The sequence below is a fragment of the Nicotiana sylvestris genome, chromosome 3 (genome assembly GCF_000393655.2).
Source record: "Nicotiana sylvestris chromosome 3, ASM39365v2, whole genome shotgun sequence".
Classification (NCBI taxonomy): Eukaryota; Viridiplantae; Streptophyta; class Magnoliopsida; order Solanales; family Solanaceae; genus Nicotiana; species Nicotiana sylvestris.
The window spans coordinates 200,442,533-200,463,208 of NC_091059.1; the positions used below are offsets into that span (position 1 = coordinate 200,442,533).

At 37.2% G+C, this 20,676-nt stretch overlaps 1 protein-coding gene across 1 annotated transcript; it reads left to right on the forward strand.

Annotated features, from left to right (window-relative positions):
• Nucleotides 1–2,816: 2,816 nt before the first annotated feature.
• LOC104210466 (beta-galactosidase-like) lies at nucleotides 2,817–12,314 on the forward strand. Its single transcript, XM_070170456.1, has 19 exons — nucleotides 2,817–3,294; nucleotides 3,511–3,606; nucleotides 3,679–3,791; nucleotides 3,864–3,930; nucleotides 3,999–4,091; nucleotides 4,168–4,311; nucleotides 4,419–4,507; nucleotides 4,929–5,034; nucleotides 5,134–5,221; nucleotides 5,328–5,446; nucleotides 5,538–5,702; nucleotides 5,884–6,059; nucleotides 6,154–6,263; nucleotides 6,366–6,475; nucleotides 6,560–6,670; nucleotides 6,890–7,000; nucleotides 7,132–7,337; nucleotides 7,577–7,910; nucleotides 12,138–12,314. Exons 1-19 carry the CDS (start codon nucleotides 3,124–3,126, stop codon nucleotides 12,312–12,314), a joined length of 2,586 nt encoding a protein of 861 aa, XP_070026557.1. The 5' UTR covers nucleotides 2,817–3,123.
• The last annotated feature ends 8,362 nt before the right edge of the window (nucleotides 12,315–20,676 follow it).

Genomic DNA, 20,676 nt, shown 5'->3' on the forward strand with positions numbered 1-20,676 from the left:
AATGAGAACCAAAGACGGTTAAGGGTTGGTTATGTGACTTGTGGTTGTCTAGGTATACACCAAAGTTCGACGGTTCGAAGATATCAAATCTACCGATTGATCGAGTATATCCGATATAAGTTCACTACGGAAAGTTCAAAGGGAAACCTACTTATCCAGATGCAATTAATCCTTATTTGCGAATCACATAGTTTTTCATACATACTTCCGTGATATAGCCATTCCCCATTCATGTGGGGGATTGTTAGGTTTTTATGTATTTAATTAATATATTAAATACTTAAAATAGGGTGAATGGTAAATGGAGGAAAATAAAATTTTTGAGTGAAATTTTAAGTTTTCCCCCTTGGTAAATGGACATTGTACCATATTGAAAGAGGAAGAGGTTTTTTATTGGTATATAAGCAATTGCTATTCTTCTAGCTCTTAAAAAGTTGAGAAGAAGGCAAGCCTCGGCTGTCGTCGTCGTCGCTCGCTCGACTCCGGCTTCAGATTCGGATTCAGATTTGGTCAACTTATCGATTGATTGATTAACTTTTTGGACTAAATTTATTTGTTAATAGTAAAATATTAACAGAAATGTTATTAAATATTTATTTTAATAACAAAATATTAATATTAAATTCAATCCGTTTTTCTATTTTGGTAACAGAAAATTAACTACCCTCTTCAATTTTCCCTCTTTATTGTTGAGTAAATAGCCATTTATGTAATGACATTCATGCTGTGGCCATTTTGCAGAAACAGACATTCTGAAGAGTTGCACCTCTTCAGATTTTAGCACAACTTTAGCTATAAATACAACACTATTCTGCTCAGAATTTCACTATGATTTTTTGAGTTTCTCCTCCTTCTTCTGCATACTTTTAGCATCAAACAAAGCAATAGTAAGTGTGATTTGCTATCGAACTTTGTGTTCACTGAAACACAGGGGTTTGAAGTACCACTACACCAGTGTGTAATTCGTTCTATCCTGGGAGAAAATAATCCATAACCTTGGGTACTAGAAGGAGATTAAATTCCTTAAGGAAACACTGTGAATTTAGTGGGCTCGAATTGGTTTTCTGTTATTTTGTTGTTCACTTCTGTTTATGTTCATTTCTGTTTATGTTCATTTATATTTTCAGAATTATTTTACAAATATAGTTTACTAACACGTGACCAATATCTTCATATACGTTCTGCACAGATTAAGGTGACGAATTCTGTCCCTGCAATATCAGTACCAATTCCTTCGCACCTAATTAATAGGGCATGAATCTTTCTCCATCCTTTATGTACTGAATTTTTATCCTTATTTATCAAAAGTCATAGACTAATATGTTTCTCATGCTCCTAAATACTGAATAAAATAATTCGACCTCGTATGGTCGTAAATTACATTACAAGTAAATCAGAGGGAAACTATAGTTGAGAAAACTTGAAATTATATTGTGTAATAAAAATCATGTTAAGGCCTTCATCTCTTTCTATTTTTCCTTAATTATTTGCATGAATTTTTTAGCTATTTAAAAGTAAAAGAAAATTGTAGCTTACAACGACAAAACTATGATTAATTTTTAGACTAAATACAAATGGTTTCATACACGAGAGCATCCTACTAGGCAAATCTTCTTTTCTAGTAATTAAGAGCATATTATAATAAATTTCGTAAAGCTCAAAGCTATGCCACATGGGTGGAAGACTGAAGAGTGTCTCTGTTGCCACTTGTACGTCTCCTTTGCGTCCCAAGGCGTTGTTAGACATTGAGAAAATTTATTAGTATTAACTTTTTAATTAAGATTTTATATTATATACGGGTAAATATTTTTATATTATTTGAGTAATTTAACTTATATAACATATTATCTACTCTATTTCTTAGTTATAGGATCATGCTTTTATATAAAGTAGTTACTCCCTCTATTTCATATTAGATGAGGTATTTTACTTTTTAGTCTGTTCCAAAACCAATAACACATTCATAAATTTGGAAATAATTCAACTTTAAACTCTTTCATTTTACTCATTTACTCTTAATGAAAAGCTTTTATAACCACACAAATGTCATGGCCCCACAAACTTTTTACCCCTTAAACTTTTAAGACCACAAATTTCAAAAATTCTTCTTTTTTCTTAAACTCCGTGACGAATCAAACTACCTCATCTAATATGAAACAGAGGGAGTACATATTATTGTAGTCAATTTAACCGCATAGTGTATAAATTATATGCTATCAGTATACATAATATAAATGGAAATTTTTTAAAGGGGGAATAAATATACCTCTTGTTGGTAGAAACATATATGATGCTTCAACTTCAATCTCAAAATTTTCTAACTAATATTTCACCTTATTATATAGTATATAACTACTTTTCTTTCTAAGGAAAAACTATTTTACATCAAATTTTTTCTTTTCTTTTTCTGTTTTATTTGTAAAAGCTGTGGCTATCTTATTAGGAGTATATCATTGCTAGAATATTTTATTATTGAAGGAAGTTTCTATATCAAATAAATAAACAAACTGTGATCCCCATTTTAGTAAGGTGGGCCTCATTTTCAAACTTTTAATAGTTCTGTCTATTTCCTTTTTGGTCCGTTCCAAAAATAATTATCCATTTCTAAATTTGGAAACAATTTAACTTAAACTTCCAATTCCATCCTTAATGAGAAGCTCTTATAACCACACAAATACTATGGATCCCTTTATGAATTGTTTAAGATAACAAATTCCAAAAGTACCTATTTTTTTTCAAACTCTGAGTTCATCAAACAGATTAATATAAATTGGAACAGACGGAGCAGTAATTTATAAAGCAGCTGAAGCTTCCCTTCCTCGCTTCCCTCCTAACACAAACACCTTCAAAACCTATGTACATTTAACAGTTACACATAGCTCAGTATCAAAATATTCTTGTATAAGACCATACATACAGAAGAGTGATTCTTTTCTTCTTCTTTTTTCCTCCTCTTTCTCTCATTGTAGGTTGTGCCATTCCTTAGCCAGTTAGCCAACTTATGTTTTTTTTCTTCTAATTTTTACCTCTATGTTGAAGACAATCACGCCAAGTTACTGAACGTAAAAAGGACGGATTTTTCTATTGAGAAATTCATTTTGGTACAGGGGTTGAATTTGGAAAATGCAGAGTGTCCATGTGTTACTGTTGCTGTCTTTGTTTTTCTTTTTCTTTTCATTGTTTTGCTCCTCTGTTAGGGCCACTGTTTCATATGATGACCGAGCTATAATCATCAATGGGAAAAGAAGGATTCTTATTTCTGGTTCAATTCATTACCCAAGAAGCACTCCCGAGGTAATTATGCAAAAATTCAGTTGTAACGTTTTCATATTTTTTCATGGCCTTTTTGACAAATGGATATACCTTGTTTTATTGTAAATTTTGTTCCTTTAATGTTTTGTGATTTGAGAATGGTTTCTGACAAATGGTCGTCTTCTTTTTGCTGTAATTTATGTTTACTTTAACGCTATGTGGCTGTGAGAATTTTTCTGAAGGTTGTCATTTTTGCAGATGTGGCCTGGTCTTATTCAAAAGGCTAAAGATGGAGGCTTGGATATTATAGAGACTTATGTCTTCTGGAATGCGCATGAACCCTCTCCTGGAAAAGTAATGCTTAAATATTCGTCATGCTATTAATATCAAGAAAAAGATAAATTGACTTTTTCCTTCTGTTTTCAGTTTAAATTTGAGGGGAGGTATGATCTGGTTAAATTTATCAAATTGGTACAACAAGCAGGCCTCTATGTTAATCTCCGCATTGGGCCTTACATTTGTGGAGAATGGAATTTTGGGTAATTCAAATAAAAGCAAATGGACTTTATTTTTCCAGTTTTCTCTGGTTTTATAATCTTTATTTTATGCAGGGGATTTCCTGTTTGGTTAAAATATGTACCTGGTATGGAGTTTAGAGCAGACAATCACCCTTTTAAGGTTTGATTTATGACTTTGGATTTCTTCCTCAGTTACTCCAAATGGGATAATTGTTGACTATGTTGCAGTTGGCTATGCAAGGATTTGTAGAGAAAATTGTCAACATGATGAAGTCAGAAAATTTGTTTGAACCTCAAGGTGGACCAATTATTTTGGCACAGGTTTGAAAATATGCTCATTTCTTGTCTTTAGTTTCTAATTATCTGTAGTCCCATAATTTGAAAATTAGTAGTGCAGATAGAAAATGAGTATGGACCAATTGAGTGGGAAGTTGGAAGTCCTGGTAAAGCTTATACAAAATGGGCAGCTGCAATGGCTGTGGGTTTAGAGATTGGAGTCCCATGGATCATGTGTAAGCAAGAGGATGCCCCTGATCCTGTGGTAAGCAATTCTCAATTTCTGAAACAAAAACCTAGAATTCCTAAGACTTGTGTAAAGATTTTTTGGTCATTTCTCCCCAGAACTTACAGTTGTTGATTCTGCTGCAGATTGATACTTGCAATGGCTTCTACTGCGAAGATTTCCGTCCTAATAAGCCCTACAAACCTAAAATGTGGACAGAAGTCTGGACTGCCTGGTAATTTCCAAGAGTTTAAAAATATTTTGTTTTTGGTTAAACTGAATTTTTTTATTTAACCATGTATGGAAATATGTACAATTTGACTCATGAGGCAGTTCTCAAAAGGAAACAAAACTTTCAACAAACTACTCCTATACAGGATAACTATTCAAATATTCCAGATGCCTTTGCCATGTATCTATAGTACTTTTGCCCATAGAGGTGAAGTTGCACAATGTTCTCTCTAACTAGTTGACAGCCTTCTCTTCTATGAGATCTGAACCTACGACTACGAGTATTCCTTTCAGCTGCAGACAGAAAACAAGTGATGCAATGCTCTTGGTTTAGAGTTGTTAGTCTTCCCAACAGCCCATACTACCTCAGCCACCTTCCTTATCATTAGTTTAATGTCAATTAACTTTCTATTCTACTTGTTCAGGTATACGAAATTCGGTGGTCCAGTTCCTCGTAGACCAGCTGAAGATTTGGCTTTTTCAGTTGCAAGGTTTATTCAGAACAATGGCTCATTCTTCAATTACTACATGGTTAGTTTTGTTTTTGTTTAAGTGAAATTGTTAACTAGAGGATCTTATAAAAGATGAGCATTTTTTTAATTAAAATATCTTTTTTCCATGTATATGCAGTACCATGGGGGAACAAATTTTGGTCGGACAACTTCAGCACTTTTCATTGCCACTAGCTATGATTACGATGCTCCGCTAAATGAATATGGTATGGAAAATAAAGCAAGTCATATAACTGTGTTTTCTCAAATTTACACACATTTGCACATCAAAAGTAAAATAATGGAAAGGTGATTTATTCTATGATGTAATAGGGCTGTTGAATGAACCAAAGTATGGGCACTTGAGGGATTTGCATCAAGCTATCAAGCTATCTGAACCAGCTTTACTTTCCTCATATCCCACAGTCAATTGGCTTGGAAAGAATCAAGAGGTCATTCTAATATAGAATCTTTAGCCTTCTAGTCGAATTATGATCTTAATTTTCATCTAACAATGATTTACATTTTTATATCCAACAATAGGCTCATGTCTTTAGATCAAAATCCGGGGATTGTGCTGCGTTCCTATCCAACTATGACACTAAATATTCAGTTAAAGTCACCTTTCAGACTACGCAGTATGACCTGCCTCCATGGTCCATCAGCATTCTTCCTGATTGCAAAACTGCTGTTTACAACACCGCTAGGGTAATGAGAGAAACTCTTACTGAATCTATCTTTACTAGTTCTGATTTTCGTTGTTAATCTGGAAAGATGTCATTCTGATAAGATATACTAAAATTTTCTTAAAAAAATATAAAACATTTGTTAAAATACATAAAAATGTTCAGGAGCAGAGTTTCTATTATCTTCTTGCAAACTGCTGCAGATTAGCTCCCAAAGCTCACAGATGATGATGGCACCTGTAGTTGGCAGTTTATCTTGGCAGTCATACAGCGAAGAAACTCCATCTGCTGAAGAAAGCGACACGCTTTCAGCCAATGGACTACTGGAGCAGATAAATATTACCAGAGATTCCTCAGACTATCTGTGGTACATGACAGAGTGGGTACCTTCATCTCCTTGCTTCTTTCAAAAGATTTTTATGTTTAGTTGGTAGATTCAATATTTTTTATAATCTTTTGGTTACTTGCCACAGTGTAAACGTAGGGTCTGATGAAGGATTTCTAAAGAATGGAAAGGACCCTTTTCTCACTGTTATGTCTGCTGGCCATGCTATGCATGTCTTCATCAATGGCCAACTATCAGGTAGTGAGACCTGCACTCTATTTGGGAATAGGGATTGATAAATACGTCTAATTGTCCGTTCTTGTCTCCATTTCGCTTCTATTTGGCTTTACCTTGTGGTAGGAACTGTTTATGGGGGATTAGATAATCCAAAACTGACATATAGTGGCAATGTGAAACTAAGAGCCGGTATTAACAAGATTTCTTTGCTCAGTGTTGCTGTTGGTCTCCCGGTTAGTTCTACTTCCTGTTTCGCTGTTCTCTTTAAAAGGAAAATTTAAACCTTCATGGTATTTATGCTAGTAAATGCATTTCAGAATGTTGGTTTGCACTTTGAGTCATGGAATACTGGAGTTCTTGGGCCAGTTACATTGAGTGGTCTCAATGATGGGACAAGAGACTTGACAATACAAAGATGGTCTTACAAGGTTTTTTCCCTAATAACTCTCCCTCTTTTCTACCAAGTGTTTTGTCCAAATCTATAAGCCAGTGTCTTCCAAGATAACAAGAAATTTCGCGTTTATGTTTCTTTGAATAGACAACTGTAGATACTAGGATCCACTCCCATCTGTACATTCCAAGCTATTAGAATGTAGGAGAAACCAAGAGAATGGAGGTGTAAAACATCTATGGTTTTTTATCTGCAGGTTGGTCTAAAAGGTGAATCATTAAGTTTTCATACCTCAAGTGGAGGTTCCTCTGTTGAATGGGTTGAAGGTTCACTTTTGGCTCAAAGGCAGCCCCTCACTTGGTACAAGGTAAATTCCTTATGTAAATGTCAACATTATGATACAATTTTTGATCACATTAAATGTACACCATCGGACATGGTTTGTCAGTTTTACGACTTGAATAAAATAGCACAGTTAATATACCAAAGATTTTCCAGGCTACATTTTATGCACCTGAAGGAAATGATCCAGTAGCGTTAGACATGGTAAGTATGGGAAAAGGTCAAATATGGGTAAACGGTGAAGGTGTAGGCCGCCACTGGCCTGGATACATAGCAAAGGGCCACTGTGGGGAATGCAATTATGCTGGAGAGTACACTGAAAAGAAATGTCAGACAAACTGTGGACAGCCTTCTCAAAGATGGTAAGGGATTTATATTATTTCCAGCAAATTTTGGGTTGGATTATGGACTGCACTGATTTTCCTACTTTGTTAATTGAGGGGATGCATTTATGCGTCATATTCACTAGAATCAAACATGCTTTTAAAAGCTAACAAGATTGACCATAGAGAAAATTAGCCTACTTCTTCAAGGTGCAATCTGAAGAGAACTTGAGCTTGTTGTCTGAAAGCAAATGAATTGTGAAACTGATGATTTTTAGGTATCATGTCCCAAGATCATGGCTGAAACCAAGTGGAAATCTGTTGGTAGTTTTTGAAGAATGGGGTGGTGTTCCAACCAGAATTTCTTTGGTTAGAAGAGCAACTGCCAGAGTTTGTGCTGATATTGTTGATGGGCAGCCAACTCTAAAAAACTGGCGAACGGTGGGCTCTGGGAAATCAAATAATATGCATCCGAAAGCTCACTTGTGTTGTCCAGATGGGAAGAAAATCTCAAAAATACAGTTTGCTAGTTACGGAGTGCCACAAGGAACTTGTGGAAACTTCCGCGAGGGTACCTGCCATGCTCGCAAGTCATATGATGCATTTGAAAAGGTGTGTCATTTTTTTTACATTATGTAATTACTTCAAAGTTTTCTGAGACCAAATTGCTGACTGATGACTGGAAATTGCAATTACCTGGTTTCCTGATTCAAAGTTCTTTATTTTGCTTCGTGTCTAAACGCAAGATTCAGCTTTAGCCTCAGTTTTAACATATAGTCTGTTTGCTAGCAAGTCCTTTTCATTGTAATCATAGACTAGTTTTCATCATTTTCATTTCAGTGTGCTTCTACAGCTTTATTAGGACTAGTCTTGTAATGTTGGTTTATTTTTTTTAAGCATTATTAAGGGGGACCAAACAATCAAACATTTTCAAGCAAGCATTTTCTGGTGTCTCTCCCCCTCGACACCGCATCATTGTAATCATCATTTTCATTCAGCAATAAAATCATCATCATCATTCAAAACTCAATTCTCTCTCTCAAGCTTCCGCAATTGCCCACGACATTGGTTTTCCCGCACGGCACTGACAATCTAGTCTAGCGTGCGGCGAGGACCTCATTGGCGGACAGCAACCGCACTGACATCGGTTGCTTAGCCTTACGTTGCCCTTCCAAAGATCATCAGGAAGGCGTTGCGTAACAGTAAGTATGAACAAATTCAGACTGTGAAACTGCGAATGGCTCATTAAATCAGTTATAGTTTGTTTGATGGTATCTACTACTCGGATAACCGTAGTAATTCTAGAGCTAATACGTGCAACAAACCCCGACTTCTGGAAGGGATGCATTTATTAGATAAAAGGTCGACGCGGGCTTTGCCCGTTGCTGCGATGATTCATGATAACTCGACGGATCGCACGGCCATCGTGCCGGCGACGCATCATTCAAATTTCTGCCCTATCAACTTTCGATGGTAGGATAGTGGCCTACTGTCACGGGGGTGATTTTAGTCAGTCAAAACTCACACCCGCGCGGCAGTCAAGTCGTACACTTGACTCAGCCTTTCCCAAATACTTAGCCAATTTTCGCGCACCTTTGGCCTAAACGAGATTTAGACAGCAATTCAATAAGAACACACACATATACGGGAAAATCCCAACCTTTGCATTAATGTGGAAAATATACAAAGGACCCTCACTTTGCTATGAACACAGTCCGCTCACAGCCCACTATGACAAAGAACACAAGTCGTTCTTGTCAACACTAAGATCTGCCCATGCCAAACCTTAGCCCCTTTTTGAAACAACTGAAACCCTCACGTTTCACTCTTGTTTCCCACTTAGAATTTCTCACGAAATTCCCCACATTCACTCCCTACTTTGCCTAAATCACAAAGGCCCTATTTATAGAATATAGGCAGCCCTTAGACTTGGCAGCACATGACACTTGTTGTCTACAGCTTTTGCCACTTGTCGGACTAAGACTAATTCTGCTCCTAACATGTAGTTGACATCCCCAACTACTTAGGACACATTATACACGAAATGGGGACATTATACAAGCATGATCAGATCATGGGACAAAGAGGTTATGACAAGGTAACCGCCAACTACTTTCCATGTGCATTGCATGTGCCATTCTTCACTTGGCCAGCTGATTCGTGCCCAAGGCTGGCATTGCGCCCAGCCTTGGCACATCTTGACATTGCTTCCGCGCCAATGCCTTGCCCGCATCCGCTGCCTGTGATTTTGCCGCACATGCCCGACGCCGCTGCCGCCCGCACACTGTCTTGGCCCAAATCTGCCTTGCTCATGTCAACCTTCATTTCCCTCGTGCCATTGCTTGTATTTTCCTTCACATAGCTTTGCCTTAGCTATTGAAAGCCTTTTCCATCATCCCGCATTTCCGTCTTGTCTTAGCTTAGCCCGAACTTAGCTGCCACAACCCAAAGTGCCATGCCCCTGACTTTGGCGCGCATGCCGTGCCATGCCGCCCTAACATTGCCCACACAGCTTTGTCAAGCCTTTGCCAAGCGCACCTTGCCTGTCCCAAGGTCTTGGCCCATACTTGCCTACAACAGCCCTCAATGACAATGTCTTGTCCGTCTTCCGCATGATCGTTTTGCCCGCACATAGGCCAATGACAAGGCCATCACGCCCAAATCCTTGCCACAGCCGTGCCACGCCCGATGACAAAAAGTCAGGCCCTAACACTTACCATCTCAATTTTGGGTTGATGCTGTTTTTTATGTTACTATAAATTGCAATATTGATATTCTTGTAGTTACTGCACCTTTATCTCCTTTGCAGATATATGCCCACTTTAGCTCTAGTGGGTCTCTTCTAAGTCGTCTTCTCCACCTCCCTCAAGTATTTCTCCCCGTGCTCTACATTAAAATCCACTGATCATGTGTCCATCATAGATCCTTGTGCTGGGTATTGCTCTAGTGTTCTCTCCTCGTCTCCACCTTGCTCACTGCCAACTAGCACTTCTTCCCCTCCTACTTCAGTATCTCTGCTCATTCAATACAAACTCACTCTAGGTCTGGTATTTCTAAACCAAAAACAAATATTTTCTTTGAACACTCCTGTTCAAGAAATTGAACCTTCTTGTTACTCTTAGGCAGTGAAAAGTTCAAAGTGGCAGCAGGCCATGGCAAATGATATTAATGCACTTTTATCAAATAATACTCGGGTTCTTATTCTTTTTCAACCTCACTTGAACTTAGTCAATTGTAAATGGGTTTATCATAATAAATATAACCCAGATGGATTAGTTGTACGATACAAGGCACGACTTGTTGGACGGGGATTTCATCAACAATCTGGCCTTGATTATCATAAAACTTTTAGTCTGTTGCCCACGCTGCCACTGTTCGTATTGTACTCTCCTTACTGTTATCTTTTCTTGGACTATTCGTCAATTTGATATCAGTAAAGCTTTTTTGCATGGTGTTCCTAATGAGGAAGTTTTATGAAACCCCCAGGTTTTACTCATCCTAACTATCCTCAACATGTTTGCAAACTAACTAAAGCGCATTATGGTTTGAAGCAGGCACCACATGATTGGTTTATCGTTTAATTCATTTCTCCTAAATCATGTTTTTTTGCAGCAAATTAGATGGTTCCATGTTTGTTCGCCATTTTTTGTCTGATATTCTTATTTTATTACTTTATGCTGATGACATCATTCTTATTGGCAACCATTCTTATCCTCTTGATCAATTAGTCGTCTCTCTAGGCAATTGCAATGAAAGACTTAGGTAATCTTTATTATTCTTGGTATTCAAGCAGTTCGTTCTTCTAATGGTCTTCATTTGTCACAACAAAATCATATTTTTGATTTGCTTCTTAAATTTCATATGCATACATGCACGCCGACTCGCACTACTATTACTTCACCCACTCTCTTTCTATTATAGATGGTGAGTTAATTTCACATCTTAGTGAATATTGGAGTATGGTTGGCACTCTTCAATATTTGACTATGGCTCATCCAGATATAGACTATGCTGTTAAAATTATTTTTTAATTTATGCATGCTCCGCATACTACTCATTTTCATTAAGTTAAGCGTATTTTAGAGTACCATCACATTTGGACTGTTCTTACGTACCTCCGCATCCACCTGATTGTTGCTTATTCAGATGTTGATGGGTCTGGTTGTCCTGATAGTTGACTGTCCACCACAAGGTTTGCAGTTTTTGGGTTCTAATCTTATTTCATGGAGTGCAAAGAAGCAATGTAACCAATAGACTCTAACTATTCTATGTGGAGTCCATACCTACAACATTGAATAAAAGAAAAAGAAAGAGGAGTGATTGACTCACCTACTACATTGAATAAAAGGAAGAGGAGTGATGCATGGAAGAAAAAAACTTCAGATTTTTCAAGATTGGGCTGGTAAAATTTGCACATTGATTAACCAATCAAATTGGTTTGGTTGGTGAAAATATTCCTATAAATAGCAGGCTTCATTTCTCCTTTAAACACACCAAAATAAGAGAGAAACAATAAAAGTTAGAGAGAGTAATCCACAGATTGTTGTCTATGAGATAACTAGTGAGTAGTAGTAATATTGTAGTGAGGTATTTTATATAAAGAGTGTTATTTCTTTCAAAGTAGTAGTAGTCTCTTGATACTACTGAGTTGTAATATTATAGTGGTAATATTGCTACACTCGGATATTGTATTTTATCCCGCTAAAATATTTGGTGTCATTATTACTCTCTTGTGTTATTATTATTTGCTGTGGATATTATTCCTGGGCGGAATTATTTATTTTATCCCAACAACGTGGTATCAGAGCCATGACAAATAATGGTCCGCTATCTTTTCAGTACCCCCGTCTGACAAAAGATAATTATGAGAAATGGTGTCTACGTATGAAAGCCATCCTTGGCTCTCAGGATGTATGGGAAATCGTAGACAGAGGGTATGCAAAACCCGATAATGAGGAAGCTCTGCCCCAAAATGAAAAAGAGGTCTTGGCAAAGACAAGGAAGAAGGATCAATAAGCCCTCACGCTCATCCACCAATGTTTGGATGATGCCATGTTTGAGAAGGTGGCAGATGCTACCACCTCAAAGGAAGCTTGGGAGATTTTACAAAATTCTCTTCAAGGAGTTGACAAGGTGAAAAAGGTAAAACTTCAAACTCTAAGGGCTGATTTTGAAGTTTTAAAAATGAAAGAATCCGAATGCATCTCGGATTATTTTTCAAAAGTGAAGGCTGTTGTAAATCAACTAAGAAGATATGGGTAGGACATAGAAGATGTCCGTGTGGTAGAAAAGATCCTTCGCACTTTAACACCTAAATTTGATTTTGTGGTGTGTGCTATTGAGGAGTCTAAAGATTTAGACTCAAATGATGGTGGAGCAATTGGAAGGTTCTTTACAGGCCCACGAAGAAAAGATCAAAAGGAGACAAGAAGTGCCATTGGAGCAACTTCTTAAAACTCAGCCATCCTTCAAGGATTATGGAGGTGAAACAAGCTATCGAGGAAACGGAGAGGATGAGGCCGAGGTCGAGGAGGTCATGGAAGAGGAAGAAGTAATGGTAACAACTTCAACAATGAAGTTAAAATCCACCAAACATTCAGAGGTCGTGGTCGTGGACAGAGAGGAGGAAGAGGACGTGGATACTACCAAGAAAATAATGGACAAAGGTATGACAAATTAAAAATTGAATGTTATAATTGTTATAAATTTGGCCACTACTCTTGGGAATGTCGTAGCATTGTTGAAGAAAAGGCTAACCTTGTTGACGACAAGAACGGAGAAAATGAGTCAACGTTGTTGATGACACTCAAGGAAGAAGACAAAGATGATTGCAGCTCGTGGTATTTGGACAATGGAGCAAGCAATCATATGTGTGGATGCAAAGAGAAGTTTGTGGAGATCAATAAAACAGTGAGAGGTAATGTGTCCTTTGGAGATACCTCAAAGGTTCAAATCGAAGGGATATGTACGATTCTAATCTCTTGTAAAGATGGTAGTCACAAGTTAATTCAAGATGTTTATTATGTGCCAAAATTAAAAAGTAATATTTTAAGTTTGGGCCAACTTCTTGAAAAGAAATATGACATACACATGAAAAATATGCATCTTTGTCTTAGAGATTCAAGTGGAATTCTAATTGCTAAAGTGCATATGGCAAAGAATAGATTGTTTTCTCTGAATCTTAAAACAATTGATGCAAAGTGTTTGAAGGATAATGTGCAAGATGAATCATGGTGTTGGCACATGCGATTTGAGAACTTAAATTTTGAAGCGCTCAAATCAATGGGAGAAAAGAATATGGTGCATAGGATACCATCAATTAACCATCCCAATCAATTGTGTGAAGCTTGTCTTCTTGGAAAACATGCAAGGAGGAGTTTTCCAAAGGAGGCCATGTCAAGATCAACCAAGCCGCTCCAGCTTGTCCACACTGATGTGTGTGGACCAATCAATCCACCTTCTTTTGGTAAAAGAAAATACTTTATGCTTTTCATTGATGACTTCAGTAGAAAGACTTGGGTTTATTTCTTGAACCAAAAATCTTAAACTTTTGCTGTTTTTAAAAATTTCAAAGTACTTGTGGAGAAAGAAAGTGGCTATGAAATTAAAGCTCTAAGGTCCGATAGAGGAGGCGAATTTACCTCAAACGAATTTAATGACTTCTGTCAACTTCATGGAATTCGTTGCCCTCTAATGGTACCTTATTCACATCAACAAAATGGTGTTGCAGAGAGAAAGAATCGAACGATTCTTAATATGGCTAGATGTATGTTGAAAGCTAAAAGTATGCCTAAGGAATTTTGGGCCGAAGCTGTTTCTTGTGCAGTTTATTTGAATAACAGGTCTCCAACAAGAAATGTTAGAGATCAAACCCCTCAAGAAGCATGAAGTGGAAAAAAGCCAAGTGTCAAGCACTTAATAATCTTTGGGAGCATAGCCTATGCTCATGTGCCACATCAAGGGAGAGCAAAGTTTGACGATCGAAGTGTCAAGCATGTGTTTGTTGGCTATGATACGAGTTCAAAAGGCTACAAGCTATACAACCCAAGCAGCGGAAAGGTAGTGGTAAGTCGTGATGTTGAATTTGATGAAGAACTGGCATGGAATTGGGAAGCTGAGGAAGAAACTTCATATGATTTTCTTCCATACTTTGGTGATGAAGAAGAACCAGAGACCGTGGAACCTGTGCAGGACACAACTCCACCTTCTTCTCCAAAAAATATTGCATCTCCCTCTTCTCAAGAAAGTTCAAATGAACAGCCGCAAAGGACAAGGAGCATTCAAGAGCTCTATGAGGACACGAAAGAAGTTACTAATTTTGATTTTTTATGTTGTCTCTTTGCTGATAGTGAACCAATGAACTTTGATGAAGCTGTTACAAAGAAAAGGTGGAGACAAGCCATGGAGGAGGAGATCAAGTCAATAGAGAAGAACAACACTTGGGAGTTAACAACTCTTCCCAATGGTCATCGAGCAATTAGAGTGAAATGGGTATACAAAATAAAGAAGAATGCTGATGGAGATGTGGAGAAATACAAGGCACGACTTGTGGCTAAAGGCTACAAACAAAGGCAAGGCATTGACTATGAAGAAGTCTATGCACCTATTGCCCGCATGGAGATGATTCGTTTGCTGATCTCTTTGGCGACGCAAATGAAGTGGAAGATTCATCAACTAGATGTCAAGTCAACTTTCTTGAATGGCTATCTTGAAGAAGAAGTCTATGCTGAACAACCATTGGGCTTCGTGGTCAAAAACCATGAAGATAAAGTGTTGCGGTTGAAGAAAGCTTTATATGGATTAAAGCAAGCCCCACGAGCATGGAATAGTTGCATCGACAAGTATTTTCAAGACAATGGGTTTACTCGTTGTCTCCATGAATATGCTATTTACCTTAAAGTTCACACTAATGGAGATATCTTACTTGTTTGTCTTTATGTTAATGATCTTATATTTACGGGTAATAACCCAAGTTTGTTTGAAGCTTTCAAGAAAGATATGTCCCGTGAGTTCAAGATGACATATGTAGGGCTCATGTCATACTACTTGGGCCTAGAAGTGAGGCAGATGGAGGATGGAACTTTTATCTCTCAAGAAAGCTATACAAAGGAGATATTGAAGAAGTTTAACATGCTCGATTTCAACCCTGTTAACACACCGATGGAAAGTGGGACAAAATTGTCCAAGTTTGATGAAGGAGAAAAAGTGGATCCCACATTCTTCAAAAGTCTTGTGGGAAGTTTGAGGTACTTGACTTGTACCAGGCCAGATATACTCTTTGCAGTTGGAGTAGTTAGCCGGTTCATGGAGGCTCCTACCTCTACTCACTTGAAGGTCACTAGAAGAATTCTTCGTTACCTAAAAGGTACGATCGATTTTGGGTTATTTTATTCTTCTTCTAATGATTTCAACCTATGAGATTTTGTGATAGTGATTATGTGGGAGATATTTATGATAGAAAAAGTATAATTGGTTTTGTATTTTTCTTGGGTGATTCTGTTATTTCTAGGAAATCAAAGAAACAGTCCATTGTTACTCTCTCGACTTGTGAAGCCGAATATATAGCAGCAACATCATGCACCTGTCATGCTATTTGGCTAAGAAGATTATTGAAGGAGCTCAATTTGCCACAAATGGAAGCTACAGAGATTTGTATTGATAACAAATCAGCGCAGGCACTCGCGAAGAATCCAGTGTATCATGATCGAAGCAAGCATATAGATACAAGGTATCATTTCATCAGAGAGTGCATTGCAAAAAGGAAGTCAAGCTCAAATATGTGAAGTCTCATGATCAAGTTGCAGATATCTTCACAAAGGCTCTCAAGTTTGAAGATTTTCAAAGATTGAGATCAATACTTGGAATGAAGAAGAAAAATCAAAATTAAGGGAGAGATTTGTGGAGTCCATACCTACTACATTGAATAAAAGAAAAAGAAAGAGGGGTGATTGACTCACCTACTACATTGAATAAAAGGAAAAAGAGTGATGGATGGAAGAAATAAACTTCAGATTTTTCAAGATTGGGCTGCTAGAATTTGCACATTGATTAACCAATCAAATTGGTTTGGTTGGTGAAAATGTGCCTATAAATAGCAGGCTTCATTTCTCCTTTAAACACACCAAAATAAGAGAGAAACAATAAAAGTTAGAGAGAGTAATCCACAGATTGTTGTCTGTGACATAACTAGTGAGTGGTAGTAATATTGTAGTGAGGTGTTTTATACAAAGAGTGTTATTTCTTTCAAAGTTGTAGTAGTCTCTTGACACTACTGAGTTTTAATATTATAGTGGTAATATTGCTGCACTCGGATATTGTATTTTATCCCGCTAAAATATTTGGTGTCATTGTTACTCTCTTGTGTTATTATTATTTGCTGTGGATATTATTCCTGGGTGGGATTATTTATTTTATCCCAACATTCTACAGAGGCCGAGTACAGAGCTATCGCATATACTGGTGTTGAGACATCTTGGATAATATTCTTTTTGACATAGGGCTCCGGTCCAGATTGAGGGGGCGTATTAGGAGTTTGAGGATTTATCTCATAGAATTATTTGTAAGTATCCCATGTATTTGATAGGCTGTTGGTACTTATCTTTTATAGGTGATATGTATATATATCTATATCACTATAAATAACGGTAATAATACTGGCTTTGTGTTCATTTAGTCATTCATTAAAGTCTATCACCTCCCACATATTTGCTTCATTGAAAGTTGAATTTGATAGCATTTTCATATACTTCCTTAAAAGAATGAAAAAACTTAATGAGCTAAACTATTACCATCTCAAACACCTGATAATTCAAATAGTTCGGGCGGCCAACAATAGAGAGATGATTTTTTACATTAAAATATGTCGAGTAAAAATGCAGCAACAGAGAGAATTATGTTTCAATAGTTAGAATTGGTATTAACGTGAAGCATCTAAACAAAATGAATTTTTACGTGCATAATTGGAAGCAAAATCATTGCTTAAGCATAATGCTAAAATAACACCATGTCTATATGACAACTAAAGTTCCTTAAAGGTCTATGCTTTTCATTTTGCAAAATTCAGATTGATATTGCACGAGGTCTCTCAGATTATGCTGAAGAGCCGTCATCAATTATTTCATCCAATTTCTGAAATTATGAAGAACGTATTTCGCTTGACGCCTCCCAATGGAGCATTCTATATGTAGATTTATTGCATTTGTATAAGCTTTTGACATTGTTATATGAAAAACATACTTATTATTTTCCTTCTTGACTGTGCACCTTATTATTAATATGTTCTTATAAATTGCATAAGTTATATAAAGTGAGTATCTTTTGACTAAAATATGGCCACTACTTTGTTGAGGTTAGTCTTGATACTTACTAAGTACACGAGTTTGGTTGTACTCAAACTACACTTCTGCACTTTGTGCGCAGATTCTGGAGCTGAGCGATTGCGGATTCCAAGAGAGGGAATTAAGGATATATTAGCGTTCCATTTATTATCAGCCATTTGTTTTAGGGTAGTCGATGATTTTATATTTCTGTTAATGTTCAAACAAATGTTGTATCTCTCTTTACATTGTTATTGTAAATTTGTTCTCAGTGACTAATGACTTGTGAGACTAGTTCTTGGGTAGTTAATAAAATTTTGCATTTTTGCTTCTTATATATATATATATATTTTCTTCTACTGTGGGTTAAACTTATGTTGCTTGGTTTGCCTAACTGGCTGGGCTAGGTGCTATCACAACCTGGTGAGATTTGAATCATGACAAAGTGGTATCAGCTCACTAGGTTCACATGTCTTACGAGTCATGAGCAGTTTTTTGTAGAGTCTTGTTTAAGAATAGGTAAAGCTCTATATCTATAAGCGAGAGGCTGTAGAGACATTAGGAAACTGTTCCTTTCTTTCATTAACTCTTCATGCTATAGGCATGAAGTAGGATCCTAACATCCTTTCTTGTCTTTCCTATGCGATGGTGGGACACATTTTCTGCTTGGGTGCTAGCGGCTTGTGATGATATCGCGGATGAGGTGAAATATATTTTCCCATGATATACGGGTAGGCCAGTCTGGAGGACATAGTGTCCAGTTATAGACTGCAACTTAGGCATGGTAGATTCACTTGAATGAGGTTGTGATATAGGACTTATTAGTCCGATATGTCCCTAGAGATAGGAGAGATGGTATGATGATCTATGAGATAGCTAAGTGATCATAGTTAGTTGCATGGAGATTTAGCGAATACCTCCATAGCTTTAGGATAATAGAGTGTACTGTTGCGGAGTTGGATTGGTTACCGAGATGGCTATACAATAAGTCTTATGTGTCTAAGAACTACACTTGGAAAGTTTAGGTATAAAAGAAAGAGCTTGCTTGAGATGCAAAGTGAAATTGAGAATACATCAACATCGACTTGGTTGACTACTAAAGTCTTATGACATAGACGTACCAATGGGATCTCAGTAGTTCATTCATAGTGTGGAACGAATTCTTACATCTAATGGATGAGTGAGATGGGGATAAGGACAAAGATGGGTAAGACTATCTTTGGTTAGGGAGATCCAAAGTTTGTATAATTCCTTATGACATATTTTCCTCCTATCCATCAGAATGGATGTGTCACCATGAGAGTTTGTATGGCTTGAATGTAACGATCTATCCGGTTATTTTGAATTCCAAAAACCCATTATCCTATTTGAAGCTTTCCGTAGGTTTATTTGATAATTTATGACTTGTGGAGATGGATAGTTTGGGTCCCAAGAGGTGCATGGGTGTTTTGGAATGCCTAGTTCCTAACTACAGGCTTAAAACTAAAAGAGTTGACCAAAGTCAATATTTTGGGTAAACAGACTCGGATTGGTGATTTAAAGCTTCCAAAAGATTCGTATGATGATTTTTTGTTTTGTACGTATATTCGGATCAGGTCTTGGGTGGCCTGGGGAGGATTCAAAACTTTTGGTTGAAAGTTGAAAATTTGAAGAACCTTAGAGGTGCGGGAGTGATTTGGAATACCTAGCCCCTAACTATAGGCTTAAAACTAAAAGAGTTGACCAAAGTCAATGTTTTGGGTAAACAAACTCGGATTGGTGATTTAAAGCTTCCAAAAGATTCGTATGATGATTTTTTGTCTTGTACGTATGTTCGGATCGGGTCTTGGGTGGCCCGAGGAGGATTCAAAACTTTTGGTTGAAATTTGAAAATTTGAAGAACCTTAGAGTTTGTGAGTTTGACTTGGGATTAACTATTGTGTTATTGCATTTTGCTTCATGTTTGGAGCCCTTGGATAGGTCCATATAGATAGGGATAAGGTCCGCATACATACTAGCCTCCCCTAGAACCCACTTGTGGGCTTACACTGGGTTTATTATTGTTGGATAGGTCCATATAGTTTTTTTTAATTGTAATCACTTTTTCATATATATAACATAAGGTACAATAAAAGAGGGGGACATAAACTTGACCTCCAAACATATGATGAAAGAACACTTGGTTGTCCAAACTTGACAACCAAATGGATCCTGAATGCTATGATGGGTTAGACCTATGATGATTTTCCAATTATCTACCCAGAAATGATAGATAATTGGATATACAAAAATAAGTTTAAGTAAGCCTAGGTCAACTATACAGAATTGCACAAGTGGTCCTAAATCTACCAAAGTATTGAACTGGAATATCATCTTCCATGTACAAATAATTCTACATCTAATAAAAGTGTAGAAGTTCCCTATTGAGTGTGACAAAAGACATGTGAAGGACTATCTTCAACTCTGCTTTGACATTGAATACAAAGAAAGCTAGGTTGAAGTTAGTTATCAAAAAGGCCCAGGGAAATAGGTTGAGTAGCTGCTGCTTGTTGCTGTTGACAGAAGGGAATGGACATTGTCTTGCTTTATTTGTCCAGTAGAGTAGAGGTTGTGGTCTGGAACTGACTTCTGATTGCTGGGTAAACTGCTGCCATGAGTGTGATTTTGTTGCTGAGGGCTGATATGTGGATAAGGCAAGGTGACTAGGTCTGAGTCCCTAAAAATTTCATGCTTTGGACTTGAATGGCTGGCAGGTTATTGTGAGTGCTGCTGCTGCATGAGATCAGGAGAAAGAGGGATCTCCTGGTAGTGTTTTCTTTGTGCAAGCAAAGAGCAGCATATTTGGAGCTGCCGTTCACATAATGGTGAAGGCATCTTGGGTGTGATGTTTACTATAACATGTGCCCAAGACTTGAAAAATTGGTGTGTGTGTAGATGGGTTAGGAGATGGATTGACAGACTTGGTAAAATTGATGCACTTTCAACAGAATGAGCATTTGAGATGCTGATACCACTGACTAAAAGTGCAGCAATTGACCAAGCTAGTTCCATGTACTAGCAAAAAATAACAAACATTTTAGTGA